At 32.8% G+C, this 15863-nt stretch overlaps 1 protein-coding gene and 1 long non-coding RNA gene across 6 annotated transcripts; both read left to right on the plus strand.

The window, feature by feature from the left end:
- Window positions 1–442: 442 nt before the first annotated feature.
- On the plus strand, window positions 443–2581 carry LOC132628276 (protein RGF1 INDUCIBLE TRANSCRIPTION FACTOR 1). 4 transcript variants are annotated; one of them, XM_060344063.1, is made up of 5 exons: window positions 443–606; window positions 677–764; window positions 983–1183; window positions 1261–1476; window positions 1931–2581. In XM_060344063.1, exons 2-5 carry the CDS (start codon window positions 759–761, stop codon window positions 2249–2251), a joined length of 744 nt encoding a protein of 247 aa, XP_060200046.1. In that variant the 5' UTR covers window positions 443–606; window positions 677–758; the 3' UTR covers window positions 2252–2581. The 4 variants fall into 4 exon arrangements, with proteins under 4 accessions (XP_060200046.1, XP_060200047.1, XP_060200048.1 ...); XM_060344066.1 differs by having other exon boundaries at window positions 446–606; window positions 677–799; XM_060344064.1 differs by having other exon boundaries at window positions 443–799.
- Window positions 2582–10718: 8137 nt separating this feature from the next.
- Window positions 10719–15501, plus strand: LOC132628277 (uncharacterized). 2 transcript variants are annotated; one of them, XR_009578101.1, is made up of 3 exons: window positions 10719–11044; window positions 11710–12228; window positions 14590–15501. It is a non-coding gene; the product is annotated as an uncharacterized LOC132628277 (long non-coding RNA). The 2 variants fall into 2 exon arrangements; XR_009578100.1 differs by lacking the exon at window positions 14590–15501 and having other exon boundaries at window positions 11710–12277.
- The last annotated feature ends 362 nt before the right edge of the window (window positions 15502–15863 follow it).

Genomic DNA, 15863 nt, shown 5'->3' on the forward strand with positions numbered 1-15863 from the left:
AAAACCATAGAAATAGAATGACAAAAGATGAGAGATTTTTACTATTCTTCCAAAATGTGTTACAAGTGTATTTCATATGAAAACTTATGCCTCTATTTATAGTGCTACATATGCATTCAATATATGAGAAAATGGAGGAACCATTAAGATGGTGGAGGAAAATAGAGGAACCATTAAGATGGTGGAGGAGAAGCATTATATTTGTGTATTGGACATCCATAATATATTTCATAACAGTTCATTTATTATGGGAGAAATATACACAGATGATGCTATGATATCACTATCCTTTTTTCTTTTTCTTTTTTTTGTATGACGCGATCATTATCCTTTTCATTTTTTAATTTCAGTTTAAAATAATAGTGCTGAATATTACTTGGTGATTAATAAAAGGGAATAGTGGCCGAAAAGAATAATAAGCAATTAGTAACCGCCTTAGAAATGTCTTTCAGTCGCTTTCGTTCTAGTCTTTCCCTCTTCCCTCACCGTCTCTACCTTTCATTTCGTTATTACACAAACTGACGCATCAAAACTACTTCTTCTTCTTCTCCTTGAGACGTTTTTGTTCATCCTTTTTCTTATGGTCTTATCCATCTGCTGCTCAAGGTTTTTCCCTACCCCTCTGTTTACCCTTTTTCTTTCTACTTCTTCTAATTTCACATTTTCTTGGAACTAGCTTTATTCTGATACATACATTCTTCCTTCGATTAATTGGAGCTTGGAGAATCACCACTATATAGGATTATTAGTATCGAATTATGATGGTAATCTTCATTTTCAACCGCCGCTGGTTTAAACGGTGTGTGCATATGCAGCGCTTATTGTGTGCTGTGCTCTGTAATCCTCTGTATTTATTTGATTTCTTAGTTGAGTACTACTGATAATGGGTGCATTTGGGTTCTCTAGTCTCAAATTGGTTCCCACTCTTTCTATTTTCAAGATTCACTACTTACTTGTAATTGTTTTGGTGTCCAATTAATAGGTGAGTCAAGTGGTTCGAATGAGGGGCGATGAATTTGGACCGGCATGGTTGGAGCCGATGCTCAAGGCTAACTACTTCAATACTTGCGAAGTTCATGGGGATTCAAACAAGAGCGAATGCAACATGTATTGCTTGGACTGCATGGGAAGTGCTCTCTGCTCTTACTGCTTGGCCAATCACAAAGACCATCGTCTTGTTCAAGTCAGTAGTTACTGTTAAGTTGTAAGTACAATCTTTAATGTGGCAGTAGTTGTAATTAACCCTCTATTCTTGTGTAGATACGAAGATCGTCCTACCATAATGTGGTGAGGGTGAATGAAATTCAGAGATACATCGACATATCTTGCATTCAGACATACATTATAAATAGCGCAAAGATTGTATTTCTGAATGAGCGGCCGCAGCCCAGACCTGGAAAGAGTGTTACCAATACTTGTGAAATCTGTGGCCGCAGCCTACTTGACTCTTTCAGATTCTGCTCCCTCGGCTGCAAGGTCTAATCTTTTCCTCAATCTACTGCTTTTTTATTTTTATTTTTATTTTGGTAAGGAGGATAAAGCATTCTCATAGATAGATGTTAACAAAAATATGGACAATATTACTTGCTCATTCAATCTGACATTTATCAGGAATCTGGAACGTTTAATGTGAAGCAATCGTGGTTTCTGTTTTCCCTGTTTCATATTACCTCATCCTAGACTTTTGGTGCTTCACTAACTTTGTTTTCCAAGTACAGTTTCTTTTTCACAGGTATGTCGAGATAATTCTATATTCAGTTTTTACCCTAATTTGGTCGAGCATTTTGGTTCAATTAAGAACGTTATTTTAGTCTCTTTCCTGTTATCGATCTGAGTGGGGGTAATTATTTTTGCTTGGTTAGACTTAGAATGTTTCAATTACAAATGGTGATGCCTAACTGATTAATGTGATATTGGATGGGGCATGCAGCTGAATGGTATAAAGCGAGGCGATGAAGAGTTGACATTTACAGTGAAGGTGAAGAGTAATCAAGGCTTAGAATATTCGGATGAATCATCTACCCCTAAGAAGAAGCAACGCAGAGACAGAGTAATGTTTGGGTTTCGTCATCTGAATATTGATCCAGGACATGCATGCTCCGATGAGAAATCGTGGGGCTCTAATAATTCTGCTGGAGATGAAGAAGGTCATTTGCAGATGATATACAGTATGTCTCCAGATACGCCTCCTATCTACAACCACAGGAATTCAAGCAGGAGGAAGGGCATTCCCCACCGTGCCCCTTTTTGATACGCACAGTAAAACAGAGCTCCGTCACATATACATAGTTCCTAATTATACATACAAGCATGTGCATTAATAGGTATACAGGACAAACTAGGAGTATGATGCCACTAGCTAGCTATTTATGTTATGCATGTATATATAGGATGTTTTACTGAATCCTTTTATATATGGTAGTAATTTACTTGCAGCTGTACGTAATTAAAGAATACAGGAACAAAGGAGGAAAAAAAATGATATACCTAGTTGGAAATTTAGTGATGTATATATTGTGGTTGAGAAGGATATTTGTACATTTCTAGTTTTACCTCTTAATTCTATATTTGCCCTTATGGATATTATGGGTCTTGGTACAATTCAGTAGCTAGAATTTGGGGCAATGTTATTGATGAATTATTGAACTAAGGTGTCCTCAATGGCATAAATAGTCTTTTTGAAGGTATTGAATGATGAGGTATTGAGCGAGTGAAGAAAGAGACACGTCCGTGTGGCGGCAAACGGCTTTGGCATGAAGCGAAAAAAAAAAAAAAAAAAAAAAAAGCAAGCCTGGATGCGCACGTGCTACTTAACCGTTTGACCGCCTCGACAGTGGATGCGCAGGCGCAACTTAGAAAAGGAAGTCTAGATTACAAGACATGGTAAGAGTTCGGTTAATTATTGCGCTCGTAATTAACAAGCAGCTCACCCGCTGGATTACTCGTTTAATATTGTATCATCAGAAATACAGACCAGTAATAGTGGTAGTTTTGAGATATAACCAAACCTCTCTGGCAGCATTTGTTCGGAAATCTTATGACTGATATAGTGAAGCGTTATTATGTATGTATATTGACATTTCATGGTGAGATTTTATTTAGCTGTTATAAACAAAAATATGCAAAAGTTATTTTTCTATACTCTTTATGTTATAAACAAAAACAAATACTACTTGTTAATTCTAAAATCTCAATTGATTTTCATATTTATTAATAAAAATTGAAAATACTAATAAATTATTCATAAATTCATAACTAGTTGTATTGTACCGATAAGAAATTAAAATCTAAGGAACATATGTATTTAAAATTAATTAATTAATATTTCAACTTTGACGGAAAATTATATAATTGTAGATTATTTAGAAACTTTTAGTCTCTTAGTGATAATGTAACGCTTGAATTGAAGAAGATTGTTTTTCAACCTTTCACTAAAAGAGAATTTAATAGCTTTCCCTTAAGGGTTAGCTGTCTAAAAGCTTTTTTTAAATCAAGCAATAATATTACTAACGTATCTCCAAATCTAATTCAATCAGCTCTTTAAAGAGCCAAAGTGAGATTTTTCTGAGGGCGGAAATAGAAATATACATATAGCATCAGTTTCTGTCTAAGAACTTAACATACGACTCTTCTATTTCATCCCAAGTAGCATTAGGTTGAGGATTTTCATCATCATTTTTGCTGTCACCTTCTGCATTCGATGTCTCTTGTTCTTTTACTCTAATGACTTGTGCAATAATCTCTCCATCAGTGTAAGTTTCAAGGATTGAACGTGTTGTATCAAACTCCATATAAGCGGTAGCATCCTATGCTTTTTTCTTTTTTTTTTTTTTTTTTTGGCAAAAGACAGATCCTATGCTTGATTGGTGTTATGAGATGGAATTTGTGCTATAATTTTTTTTTTTAATTTAGATATTTGTACTTAAAATTTATCATGTGTAAAATTTACCATGTGTGCATGACATTAATAATGATTAATATAAATATTTTAATACTTTACATAAGCGAATTCAGAATTTAAATTCTAGGAGTTCAACCTTAAGATTTTTATATTGAACCCATTATATCTTTAAAGTTATGAGTTCATATCTACTATTTATTAGAATTTTCATAATTTCTTATACATAAATTTATACTCCGCATCGAAAGTTAGGGGTTCAATTGAACCCCCATTTATTATGCTAGATACACCTCTGATATTTTGTATATATTATATATTTTCTATAAAATATGACTGTTATAGAAAGGTAATTTTACAAAAAGTGTATCGCTATAATGAGTGTCATTGTTGTTATAGGTAGAATGTTGTTATAGAAAAGTAAAATATAACATGAAAAATTAATGTCGAAAAAAATCAGACCGTTATAGTAAAATATTGTTATAATAATGACAATTACATAAAGGTTTGAGTGTATATATATTTGTCCAACCATTGTTATACAAGTGTCCATTATTAATTAGGAATTGATAGAAATACAAATGCGTAGGCAAAGACGTGTAAGGTATTAAGGTGGTAATGACACTGAATGTAAGGCAAGAAAGTAGTAGAAGCTAGTGGGGCCTAACTTTGCATTCATGTCAAATTGAGAGAAGCTTGGGGGACACGTAACAGCAGTGTTAAGGCACCGAGGTGGAGTGGTGGACTGTGGACAGGGACTTAATTGGCGCTTTGTCCTCAACTCCTCATCCGCATCCCTCCATCTAAGCTCTCTCTCCCGCCGTAGATAATTCATGCTATATTCTGGCTAATTCTATTACAAAAAACAAGCTACATGATCAGAATCTTTACATATATATAGTTTATTAAAGTGGACACAAGGACCGTGAGGAATCTGCTATCTCTTTTCTTTCTTTAGAATTGCAAGGACCGTGAGGAATCTGCTATCTCTGCAATTAAAGCAGCAATACGTATTTTTCAATTGCTAGTCGCTCTCCGGATGACGAAGCGTAGAAGTTTTGGATAAAATTAGGATGAGCCAAACATAGCTTATTCAATATTTGTAGCTCCGTCACGCCTTTGGTCACAGGCAGAGGAGGATCTAGGATTCGCTAATTAGTCGTGCGATTCTTAAAAAACTTATCATTATAATAGCAAAGTACAAACTTCAATATTATCAAATATAATTAATTTGATACAAATATAACAAAAGTATATCATCAACTCATATTTGAACTCGACGCGTTTACATTTGAAAAACAAACCTGACTTTTCAAGACCTTACAAAATCCCAAATTTAAAAATGTTATAAGATTATACTAAAATTTTAGAAATTCTTTTAAAATATATGATAATTTTTCAAAATATATAAATATATGTATATAAAAATTTTGTCGAAATTACATGAGCACGTGTCCCCTCACTCATGAAGGTGAGTCCGCGCCTGGTCACAGGGCTCTTGCTATAAACATCTCCCCATCACTGGAGCCCACGTTCGTTCATTCTTGGACTGTTCAATTTTCAGTTTCAATTAAGCCACGATAGTTGTTATCTCCTTTCTTTCTTTCTTTCAATTTTTAATGCACTAATCGTAATTTTTAACTTTATAAAATACTTTTGCATTAATTTTAAATTATTCAATTACTAGTTGTATTTATGAAAATTCACACCTCATGTCTGCATCGCTATCTCCAGGAGGTTTATGCTTTTATTCTTTCTAGAACTAGAATATTGAAAGATCTTAATTAAATTTTGACTTTATTTAATTAAAATTTTAAAAATACATATTAAATTTTTTAATTAATATAATACATATATGAATCAAAAAAATATATTAAACATTTCTATAATATCAACACGAAGATTTAAATATACTAAAAATCTACAACCAAAATAAAATATAAAATCATTCCACAAATTATAAAAGTCCATTACATACGTGAAAGCTAACTTTATACTTCGTAAAATAAATAATTAAAAATAGTGGATTAATGAGGGATATACTTGGTAATATGTATTTATGCTACTGCTTTTAAGTAGAAGCAGAAAATTTCTGCTTCTACTTAAAAGCAGTTTTACTAATTGGCCACATACCTCAAATATCCCAAAAAACTATTTTTTTCTCTAAAAAAAGTGTTTTATCCCATTATGTTCGTTGGATTTGTCGTAAGTTAATCGACATAAGTTCAAGGACAAGATTATTTTTGAGGTATAAATATTTATGCTATGTTTAACAGGAGATAAGTAAGTGTCGTGAAGGTTAGAGGTTAAGCGAATCGGAGAGCATAAGTTTCATCGTTGTAATATCCCGGGCTTTCGGGCTATGGTTTGAACTGCACGACGTATGAAAGTAGACCTAAGCCCCGGAGAATTTTGGTCATATGCAAGTATGCAAATAAAGAGCTCGTCGTATAAGCAGATGGAGTCCTGAAATGAGTTCGGACTTAAAAGTGTGATGACGGTGATTGAAAATAATATTATGTGGGTTCTAAAAAAGGCTACAGACCAGTATCATATCACATGACTATAATAATGAGTATATGAAGTGTGTCGAAAATAATAATTTTATAGTAATTCTCCGACACAAATTTATTTCTTCCGTACACTTTTACTTATTCACTTTTGACTTTTTACATTCTTTAATAATTAATAAATCCTTCGTGGATATATGTCATAGTACTGAATATTTATTTTCTTCTCATGTATACACGTATGCACTTCAATTTTAATTCGCCGACACATATTTATTTTCTCCGTGCACTTTTACTTGTTCACTTTTGACTTTTCACGTTCTTGCTGAATATTTATTCTCATCTCATGTATACATATATGCACTTCAATTTTAATTCTTCGACACATATTTATTTCCTCCGCGCACTTTTACTTGTTCACTTTTGACTTTTCACGTTATTTAAAAATTAATAAATGAAGTACTCCATCCGTCTCATATTACTTGGTCACATTACTTGACTTTTCACGTTCTTTAATAATTAATAAATGGAGTACTCCTTTCGTCTCATATTACTTAGCCACATTACTATACTTGACTTTTCACGTTCTTTAAGAATTAATAAAAATGAAGTACTCCCTTCATCCCATATTACTTGGCCACATTACTAAAAATATATGTCTATTTTTCTATTTTATATTTTTCTTCTTCTTATATATAAACGTCAAGGTGGACTAACACAACAACAATAAGTTGTACAAAAAGCAACTAAAATTGTGCTCTAAGCAGGGACTAACATGTGTACATTTCAGAAGTTGAACATTAATTCTACCTCTTGTGTGTTTACTTTTTAAGTTTCCACAGGTCCGCAGTGTCTTAATTGTCCTTTCATTTGGCATGTACTCCCTCTGTCTCAATTTAAGTGTCTACATTTGACTAGACATGGAGTTTAAAAAATAAAGTTAGACTTTTAAATCTTGTGGTTCTAAATTAAAAATGTGTGTAATATAATAAAATATCCTTTGAATCTTGTGATTATAAACTTGACATGTAGGATATATGAATTGTCAACTTACTAAATATAAAAAGAGGAGGACATAACCAAAATCAGACAATTTTTTTTTATTTTTTTTTTAAAACAAACGCCCAAGTGGACGAACATAGCAACAATAAGTTGTACAAAAAGCAACTGAAATTGTACTCTAAGTCAGGACTAACATGTGTATATTTCAGAAATTTAACATTAATATAATACTACCTCTTATGCGTTTACTTTTTAAGTCCCCACGTGTCCGCAGTGTCTCAATTGTCCTTTCATTTCCTTCATTTAGCATATACTCCCTCTGTCTCAATTTAAGTGTATACATTTGACTAGACACGGAGTCTAAGAAATAAAGATAGACTATCTTGTGGTTCTAAATTAAAAATGTGTATAATTTAATAAAATATCCTTTGAATCTTGTGATTATAAATTTAACATGTAGGATATTTGAATTGTCAACTTACTAATATAAAAAGATGCGGACATAACCAAAATAAGCCAAATTTTAACATCAATTGAGAAATTAAGGGGAAAAATAAGACGAAAAGAAAAGAAATATGGAGAATTGTGGTATCCTTTGCAAAATATATAAACCATAAAGACTAACTAAATTGAGTAACCAAATTAATCATGTTGGCCTCGTGCACGCACGGGCATGGTTTGCTAGTATATATAATAAGTGCCTTGGAGGGACGAACACAACAATCCCTCCTTGTACCCACTGCTTCACGAATTGTACCCGCATTAAATTCTTGTACCATGAGCTTTATAATTTGTACACTTTATCCAACTATTTTTATATTCCATGTAGACATGTGTCATAGTACTTAATATTTATTCCCTTCTCATGTATAGACGTATGTCCTTTAAATTTAATTCTCCGACATATTTATTTCTTCCGTGCACTCTTACTTGTTCACTTTTGACTTTTCGTGTTCTAGCTGAATATTTATTCTCTTCTCATGTATAGACATATGCAATTCAATTTTAATTCTCCTATACAAATTTATTTCCTCTATGCACTTTAATTTGTTCACTTTTGACTTTTCACATTCTTTGAGAATTAATAAATCCCACGTGGATATATGACATAGTACCGAAAAATAATAAGTGTCATGGAGGGATGAACACAGTAGTACCTCCTTGTACCCATTGCTTCACGAATTGTACTCGCATTAAATTCTTGTACCATGAGCTATATAATTTGTACACTTTATCCAACTATTTTTATATTCATAGTACTTAATATTTATTCCCTTCTCATGTATAGACGTATGCACTTTAAATTTAATCCTCCGTGCACTTTTACTTGTCCACTTTTGACTTTTCGTGTTCTAGCTGAATATTTATTCTCTTCTCATGTATAGACATATGCAGTTCAATTTTAATTCTCCTACACAAATTTATTTCCTTCATGCACTTTAATTTGTTCACTTTTAACTTTTCACATTCTTTGAGAATTAATAAATATCACGTGAATATATGTCATAGTACTGAATATTTATTCTCTTCTCATGTATACACGTGTGCACTTCTATTTTAATTTTCCGACACATATTTATTTCCTCCGAGCACTTTTACTTGTTCATTTTGACTTTTCACGATATTTAAAATTAATAAATGAAGCACTCCTTCCGTCCAATATTATTTGGCCACATTACTATACTTGACTATTCACGTTCTTTAAGAATTAATAAAAATGAAGTACTCCATTTGTCCATATTAACGTAGACATGTGTCATAGTACTTAATAATTAATTTCATTCTCATGTATAGACGTATGCACTTTAAATTTAATTCTCCGACACATTTATTTCCTCCGTGCACTTTTACTTGTTCACTTTTGATTTTCGTGTTCTAGCTAAATATTTATTCTCTTCTCATGTGTAGACATATGCAATTCAATTTTAATTCTCCTACACAAATTTATTTCCTCCATGCACTTTAATTTATTCATTTTTGAGTTTTCACATTCTTTGACAATTAATAAATCTCACGTGGATATATGTCATAGTACTGAATATTTATTATCTTCTCATGTATACACGTGTGCACTTCTATTTTAAATCTCCGACATATATTTATTTCCTCCATGCACTTTTACTTGTTCATTTTTTACTTTTCACATTATTTAAGAATTAATAAATGAAGTAATCCTTCCGTCCCATATTACTTGACCACATTACTATACTTGACTTTTTACGTTATTTAAGAATTAATAAAAATGAAGTACTCCCTTCGTCCATATTACTTGGTCACATTACTAAAAATATATGTCTATTTTTCTATTCTATATTTATCTTCTTTTCTATTTCTATTATCCCTTTTTCTTTCTTTGTCAATACTTTAAACGTGAAGAGAGGACGAATAATAGCAATGCAAATTTGCACCAAAAGTTATTTTAATGCTCATACACATAACTTGTTCACTTTTGACTTTTCACGTTCTTTGAAATTTAATAAATCAAGTATATATTTTACCATAATATCCATATTTATTGGTATATAGTCTCAATAGCATCAGAAAATGATTTGAAAATGAATAATTAATGTGAAGGGTAAAATAAGAAGAAGAATTTTTTTCCCTTGATATGTTAACATCGACAAGTAAAAGTAAAGGGAGGGAGTGACATTTATCCCCATTTTCCTTCATTGTCAATATTTTACTTATTTACTCTCCTTTGCAGTATCTGATTATTGATTCTTTACATTTATAAAATGTATTACTTTATATTTTCATTTCAGAATTAAAATTTGGTGATTAATGATATAACATATATCTTTCTAATTTTGATTTCTTTGTAACAATTAATATAAAAAATTATAATATATTTTTTAATTAATTTAATAAAAATATTTTAATCCAATATATACAACAAAATGGTTTTTATGTTTGAATCTGAATAGTTACTTAATCGAAATGGATATCAACCTGTCGGTATACATATAAAATATTAAAGAATTTAACAGAAAAAATTTAGAATCAAAATATTAATTTTCCCTCATATTTTTACTAATTTTCTTTTACATCAATGAACAACTTTAATTGTCATGATAATGATAAAAAAAGTCTGACTCTTTCCATCTCAAAGACTTTTAATTACAACTAAAGTGATGGTACACAAAATACGTTTTGTATATATAATAACAATTAAAATGTTTTTAAAAGTTATATTCAAAATACAAATCTTAAAGACTGACTAATTAAAGTGAATAGACATGTTCGGCCCGTGCATCGCACGGGCATGTATTGCTAGTGTATATATATCTAATTGTGGCCTATTTGAAGCCAACACTTCGTTACTTAGATAAAGGATATAATGCACTTGATAATACACTTCGTAAAATAACTCTTCTTGTCCAAAAAAACGTACCAGTAGCTTCAAAAGCTCCATTGTTGGATTATATAAGTTCTTACAACTTGTACAAGCTAACTCTATTTGACATTTCAATTGATGGAAGTTGGGCAGAACATATCTCTTGTAGCAGAACGTGAAATCTCGGTTTCTCGACAACAACATGTTTCGTTCCTTAGGGGGACGGGTGTAATTCTTTTCGCAGGGCAGCATAGCTGGTTTTGCCACTACTTTCGATCTCGTTGTTTCGTTTTTGTCTCGGTAAGATTCCCCTTCTTGTTTATATATATGAACTGGTCTACGCTCTAGATATCTCTGGGTATTAAGAACTTACGAATTGGGGGTCGAAAGTCGAATATGGATTGTTGTAGTTGCTGGGTTGGTATTGGGTGTATGGTGTTTCGTGACTGGTAGTTAATGTTAGGGATTTGGATATTATGTTGTTGTTGTTGGTAGTTAAATAGTTGGAACAATAGAAAGCATGACCATAGAACGTGTAGAGTTATAGTTGCTTTCAGGGCTACGATATTTGCCTTCAGGGCTATGATGTTTCCTTCGAGACTATGATGCTTGCCTATGGGGCTATTGGCCATACAGTCTAGACTGCCTTCGGGGCTATACAAATGCCCACTTGCTTTTGGGGCTATGATTATACATATAGCCTTCCTTCGGGGCTACATTGACTGCCCTAGGGGCTAATCATGCAAGTCTAGATGCCTTATACGAGACTAAGTGGTTCGACGTCGTCTTATTAGTCATTAGATGCTAAAGGCAGGTAAGTACGGTCAGTTTCTTTATTGATTCTTTAGTTATGTTCAGTTATTGTATTATTTTATTTCAATATTAGTTTTGATCGTCTTGCATACTCAGTACATTATTTTGTACTAACGTCCCTTTGCTTGGGGACGCTGTGTTCATGCTCACAGGTTCAGACAGGTTGCCGGGAGAATCGCACCAGTAGAATTTACTGAGTACCAACCAGTGTGGTAAGCTTCATATCATCCGAAGTTACCAGGTCCAAAGTTTTGTGTATATACAATATGGGTAGCCTAGGGTCATGTCCCGACCATATTACAGTTACACTCTTGTAGAGGCTTGTAGACTTTTTTTGTTAGTATAATACGTTAGTATAGAGCCCTTGTAGGCCCTTGTATATATGTCTTGTTGGGTTTTGCTGCTTGCAGAAACGTATATTGGCATGGTTGGCATAGTAGTTGTTTATGTAGGCATTTGATTATCCCATCTTGCCGAGTTAGTTTGGAGTACAGTTTAGGGCCTCGTCGGCCCCAGATACGATATTATGTTTACAGGTTGGCCTCCTTGGCCTAATTTGTGTTTCGAGACATAGATGATATGAGTCATAGCTTGGTTCGCTCAAGCCGAGTTCGGCATTGGGTGCCGGCCACGCCCCGCTAGACCAAACAGGCTCTGAACTTCACACGTATGTAAGTACGAAGCATTTTGCTTTTCTCATAATTTGTTCATTTATTTTCACTTCACTGATGATATTTTATCCACTACCTTAATTTAATGATATTTTATCCACTTCATTCAGGGTACCTTAATTTAAGTATACATTTTTGCCTCAAAATTAATGTGTTCATCTATTTGTTTTTTGACTCGTCGTGCCTCGTCATGGTACCTCATGTTATATATATATATATATATATATATATATATATATATATATATATATATATATATAAATATATAAGTATTATTTAACAATAATATGATATTAGTAATATTTTATTTATATAACATAGAAGAATATCAATTGAAGTATCACTTCCTAAAGGATGTGCCCTTTAAAATAGTAACTAACTTTTGGGATTGGTAGAGATTAAACCTGTCAACCGGTCTCAACCGGACCCGGAACCGGCACCGGTTTGCCCAACCAGCCGGTTACCGGTTAAAGAACCGGCAACAGAGGTAGTTACTGATTAACCGGGTTGAAAATTGAAAACCGTACCCTGCCGGGTACAACCCGTAAAATCGTTTTTTTTTTTTTTGTTTTTTTTTTGTTTTTCTTAAGTATATTGTAGGTATATTTATATATGTTATATAAGTTTATAACTAAAGTTTATATATTAATAACTAACAACATATATATATATATATGCTTAAGTTATATGTATCATAAATTAAGTTTATATATTTAATAACTAAAAACTTATGAATTTTATAAAATTCTAGATTGGTTTTTTTTCTAAGGTTATAACTTTCTAATTTATAACTCAAGGTCAAGTATATGTATATTATATAACATAAGTAGCTAAGCATATTGTAGGTATACTTAAGTATATTTATATATGTTATGTATATTATATAACATAAGCAATTAAGCATATTGTAGGTATACTTAAGTATATTTATATATGTTATGTATATTATTTATATATAAATATACTTATATATATACACTATGTTTAAGTTATTTCTAAGTTTATAAGTTAAGTTACTATATAACTTAATTTTTTTTCTAAGTTTATAAATTTCTATTTTATAACTCAAGTGTGTGTATATTATAAGTAGCTAAGCATATAAGTTAAGTTTTTTCTAAGTTTTTTTTTATAAGTTTATAACTTCTATTTATAACTTAAGTATATTTATGCTAGATATACCTAAAATATGCTAAGAATATACTTATAATATAAATATACTTAAGTTATAAAATAGAAATTTATAAACTTTGAAAAAAACTTATCTTATATTCTTAGCTACTTATAATATATATATATATATATATATATATATATATATATGTTTGAGTTATATGTATCATAACTTAAGTTATTTTTCCAAGTATATAACTTTCTATTTTTTAATTTAAGTAGATGTATATTATAAGTGTATTCTTAGTATATTTTAGGTATATTCCTAACTTAATATAAGTAAGAATATGAATACAAGTAAATAGAAAAAAGCTCAATGAGCCATATATTTTATTCATTAATGGATAACATTTATTTGCAAGTTGTATCTCTTTCTCTTTGCCTTCCACTTCTCCTAAGTATTGGTTGCGTCGCTCCGATCTAATCCAATCGTGAATGCAAACTATTGCTTGCAAGCTAAATCCGAATAATGAGTGTCTATGGTCTCCAATTTGTTGTCTTCCTTCGTTAAATGCACTTTCCGAAGCCACGGTTGATATTTGAACTGTAAGGATATCTCGAGCCATTCTTGAAAGTATCGGATAACTCGCCTTGTATTTCTTCCACCATGCTAAGACGTCCAAATCATCTAGTTGGGAGATATCCACATTTGGCTGCATCAATTAAAGGTGAAATTCATCAAAGTTTGCATTATGAGAAGGAGTTGGATGTGAATTTAAAACTTTTAAATTCGACAAACCCGACAAGTCCTTTTTGCTACTTTGAGAAGTACTAGGGCGTAGAGCAACGGGTGTAGCACTTTTTTCCAAAGTAGAATATTGAGTAAAAGCTTTTCTAAATTCGGCATCAACCGCGAGCTCAGCGTCAATTAAAGATGGTTTAACTCCCTCGAAAATTTCTAAATAAGACATTTTAAAACAAGAATTTAAAAGAGAACCCAATATAAACAAAGTTGGGATGGGAAAAAAATATTCTTAAATTTTGTTGTCATAGAAAAAATAGCCGCTTGATAACCGGATTTATCTTTATACTGTGTCTGATGAGGACCACGAAAAAATGAACCGCGCCTCGTGCAATGTCTTTTCAACGAGAGCATGCACTCTGCCAACCGGGTATGTTTAACATTCCTAATTTAAATATATCTTATAACTTGTGCTTATGTTTAATTTAAGCCTTTCCTCTTCTTCGCAGTCTGTTGTTTTGCAGCACAAGGGCTTCATTCGATGTATAAAAGAAAACGCGCGCGGCGGAGCCAGATCGAAGACGTTCGGGGCCAGCTAGATTCTCAAGATAGAGAGACCAAGAAATTCAAGATCCTTTTGCAGCAAAAAGAAAAAAAGTTGGTGACTCCTCGATTTTTAAGGTCGAGCTTGCTGTTGCTAAGGAGGGAAAACTCCAGGTTGAAAACGATCTGGCGAGTTTAGTTGAGAAATACACCGTCCTTTCGGTGGATAAGTAGAGGCTTGAACGGGAAGCCGAGGTTTTATTCGAGGAAGAGGCGGCTGCCAACACCAATCTAAGGCAAGAGCTCGATGCTGTCAAAGCTGAGATTGCCCACCTCATTGCCAAACTTGCTTTAGAGAAGGAAGTTTTGAGAGTGGCCTAAGAGAAGGCCGATACCCGGGCAAAGTATTTTGAGAATCTTACCGATCAGCTCGAGGCGGCCACCGGAGATCTGAGTGTGCTATCCCAGCAGAATACCGGGTTGACGACCCAACTGTAGCTAGCCTTATCCGAGCAGGATCAAATCCAGGATCAAATCCAGGCCCAAGCTGAGGTTGATGTCAAAGCTTCTAATGAACGTTCTACTTTGCGAGCCGAGCATATGAAATGGAAGACCCGTATGCTTACTCTTCAAGAGGTCCAGCGCGGCATCGAGGATATAGACGCGGAGGAAGCCGAGACCCGGACTGAGAAAGCTCTCCTGGGCGACTGTTTAGAAGATGAGCTTGCTGCTTCCGAGGAGTTAGATTCCTCGGAGGAGGAGTAGATAAGCCCTTAGGCCGAAAAATGCATATTTCTTTTGCGTTTGTAAAATTTTACCAAGGTCGGTATCTGGCCTTGTATATATATATATATATATATTATAAAAGTGTTTGTTTACTGATGTCTTCTCAAGCCAATCTTCTCGTTTTTCGACACTTAAATATTGTTTACTTAATGTTTACTTGAAAGAAATAGATTCAGACTGATATCTCGTTCGAATACAAGTTAGGCTCTACCTCGGCTAATCTTTACATGAGTTCGTTGTTTTAAGTGAACCATTTTTTAAAACAAGCTAGCTTTGTGCACTGAGACTTTTATCTGTTGGTGACTATATATTCGGACTTTACTTTATGCTTGTGAATTCGAACGTCTCTAAATCACTTCGGGCATTAGGGTTTATATTCCAACCTTTTAGACTTGGTACTTTCAAGTTTTGGGCTTAGTCTACTTGAGACTTTCAACGCTTTCGTGTATGAGTT

This window comes from Lycium barbarum, chromosome 2 (assembly GCF_019175385.1).
Source record: "Lycium barbarum isolate Lr01 chromosome 2, ASM1917538v2, whole genome shotgun sequence".
Lineage (NCBI taxonomy): Eukaryota > Viridiplantae > Streptophyta > Magnoliopsida > Solanales > Solanaceae > Lycium > Lycium barbarum.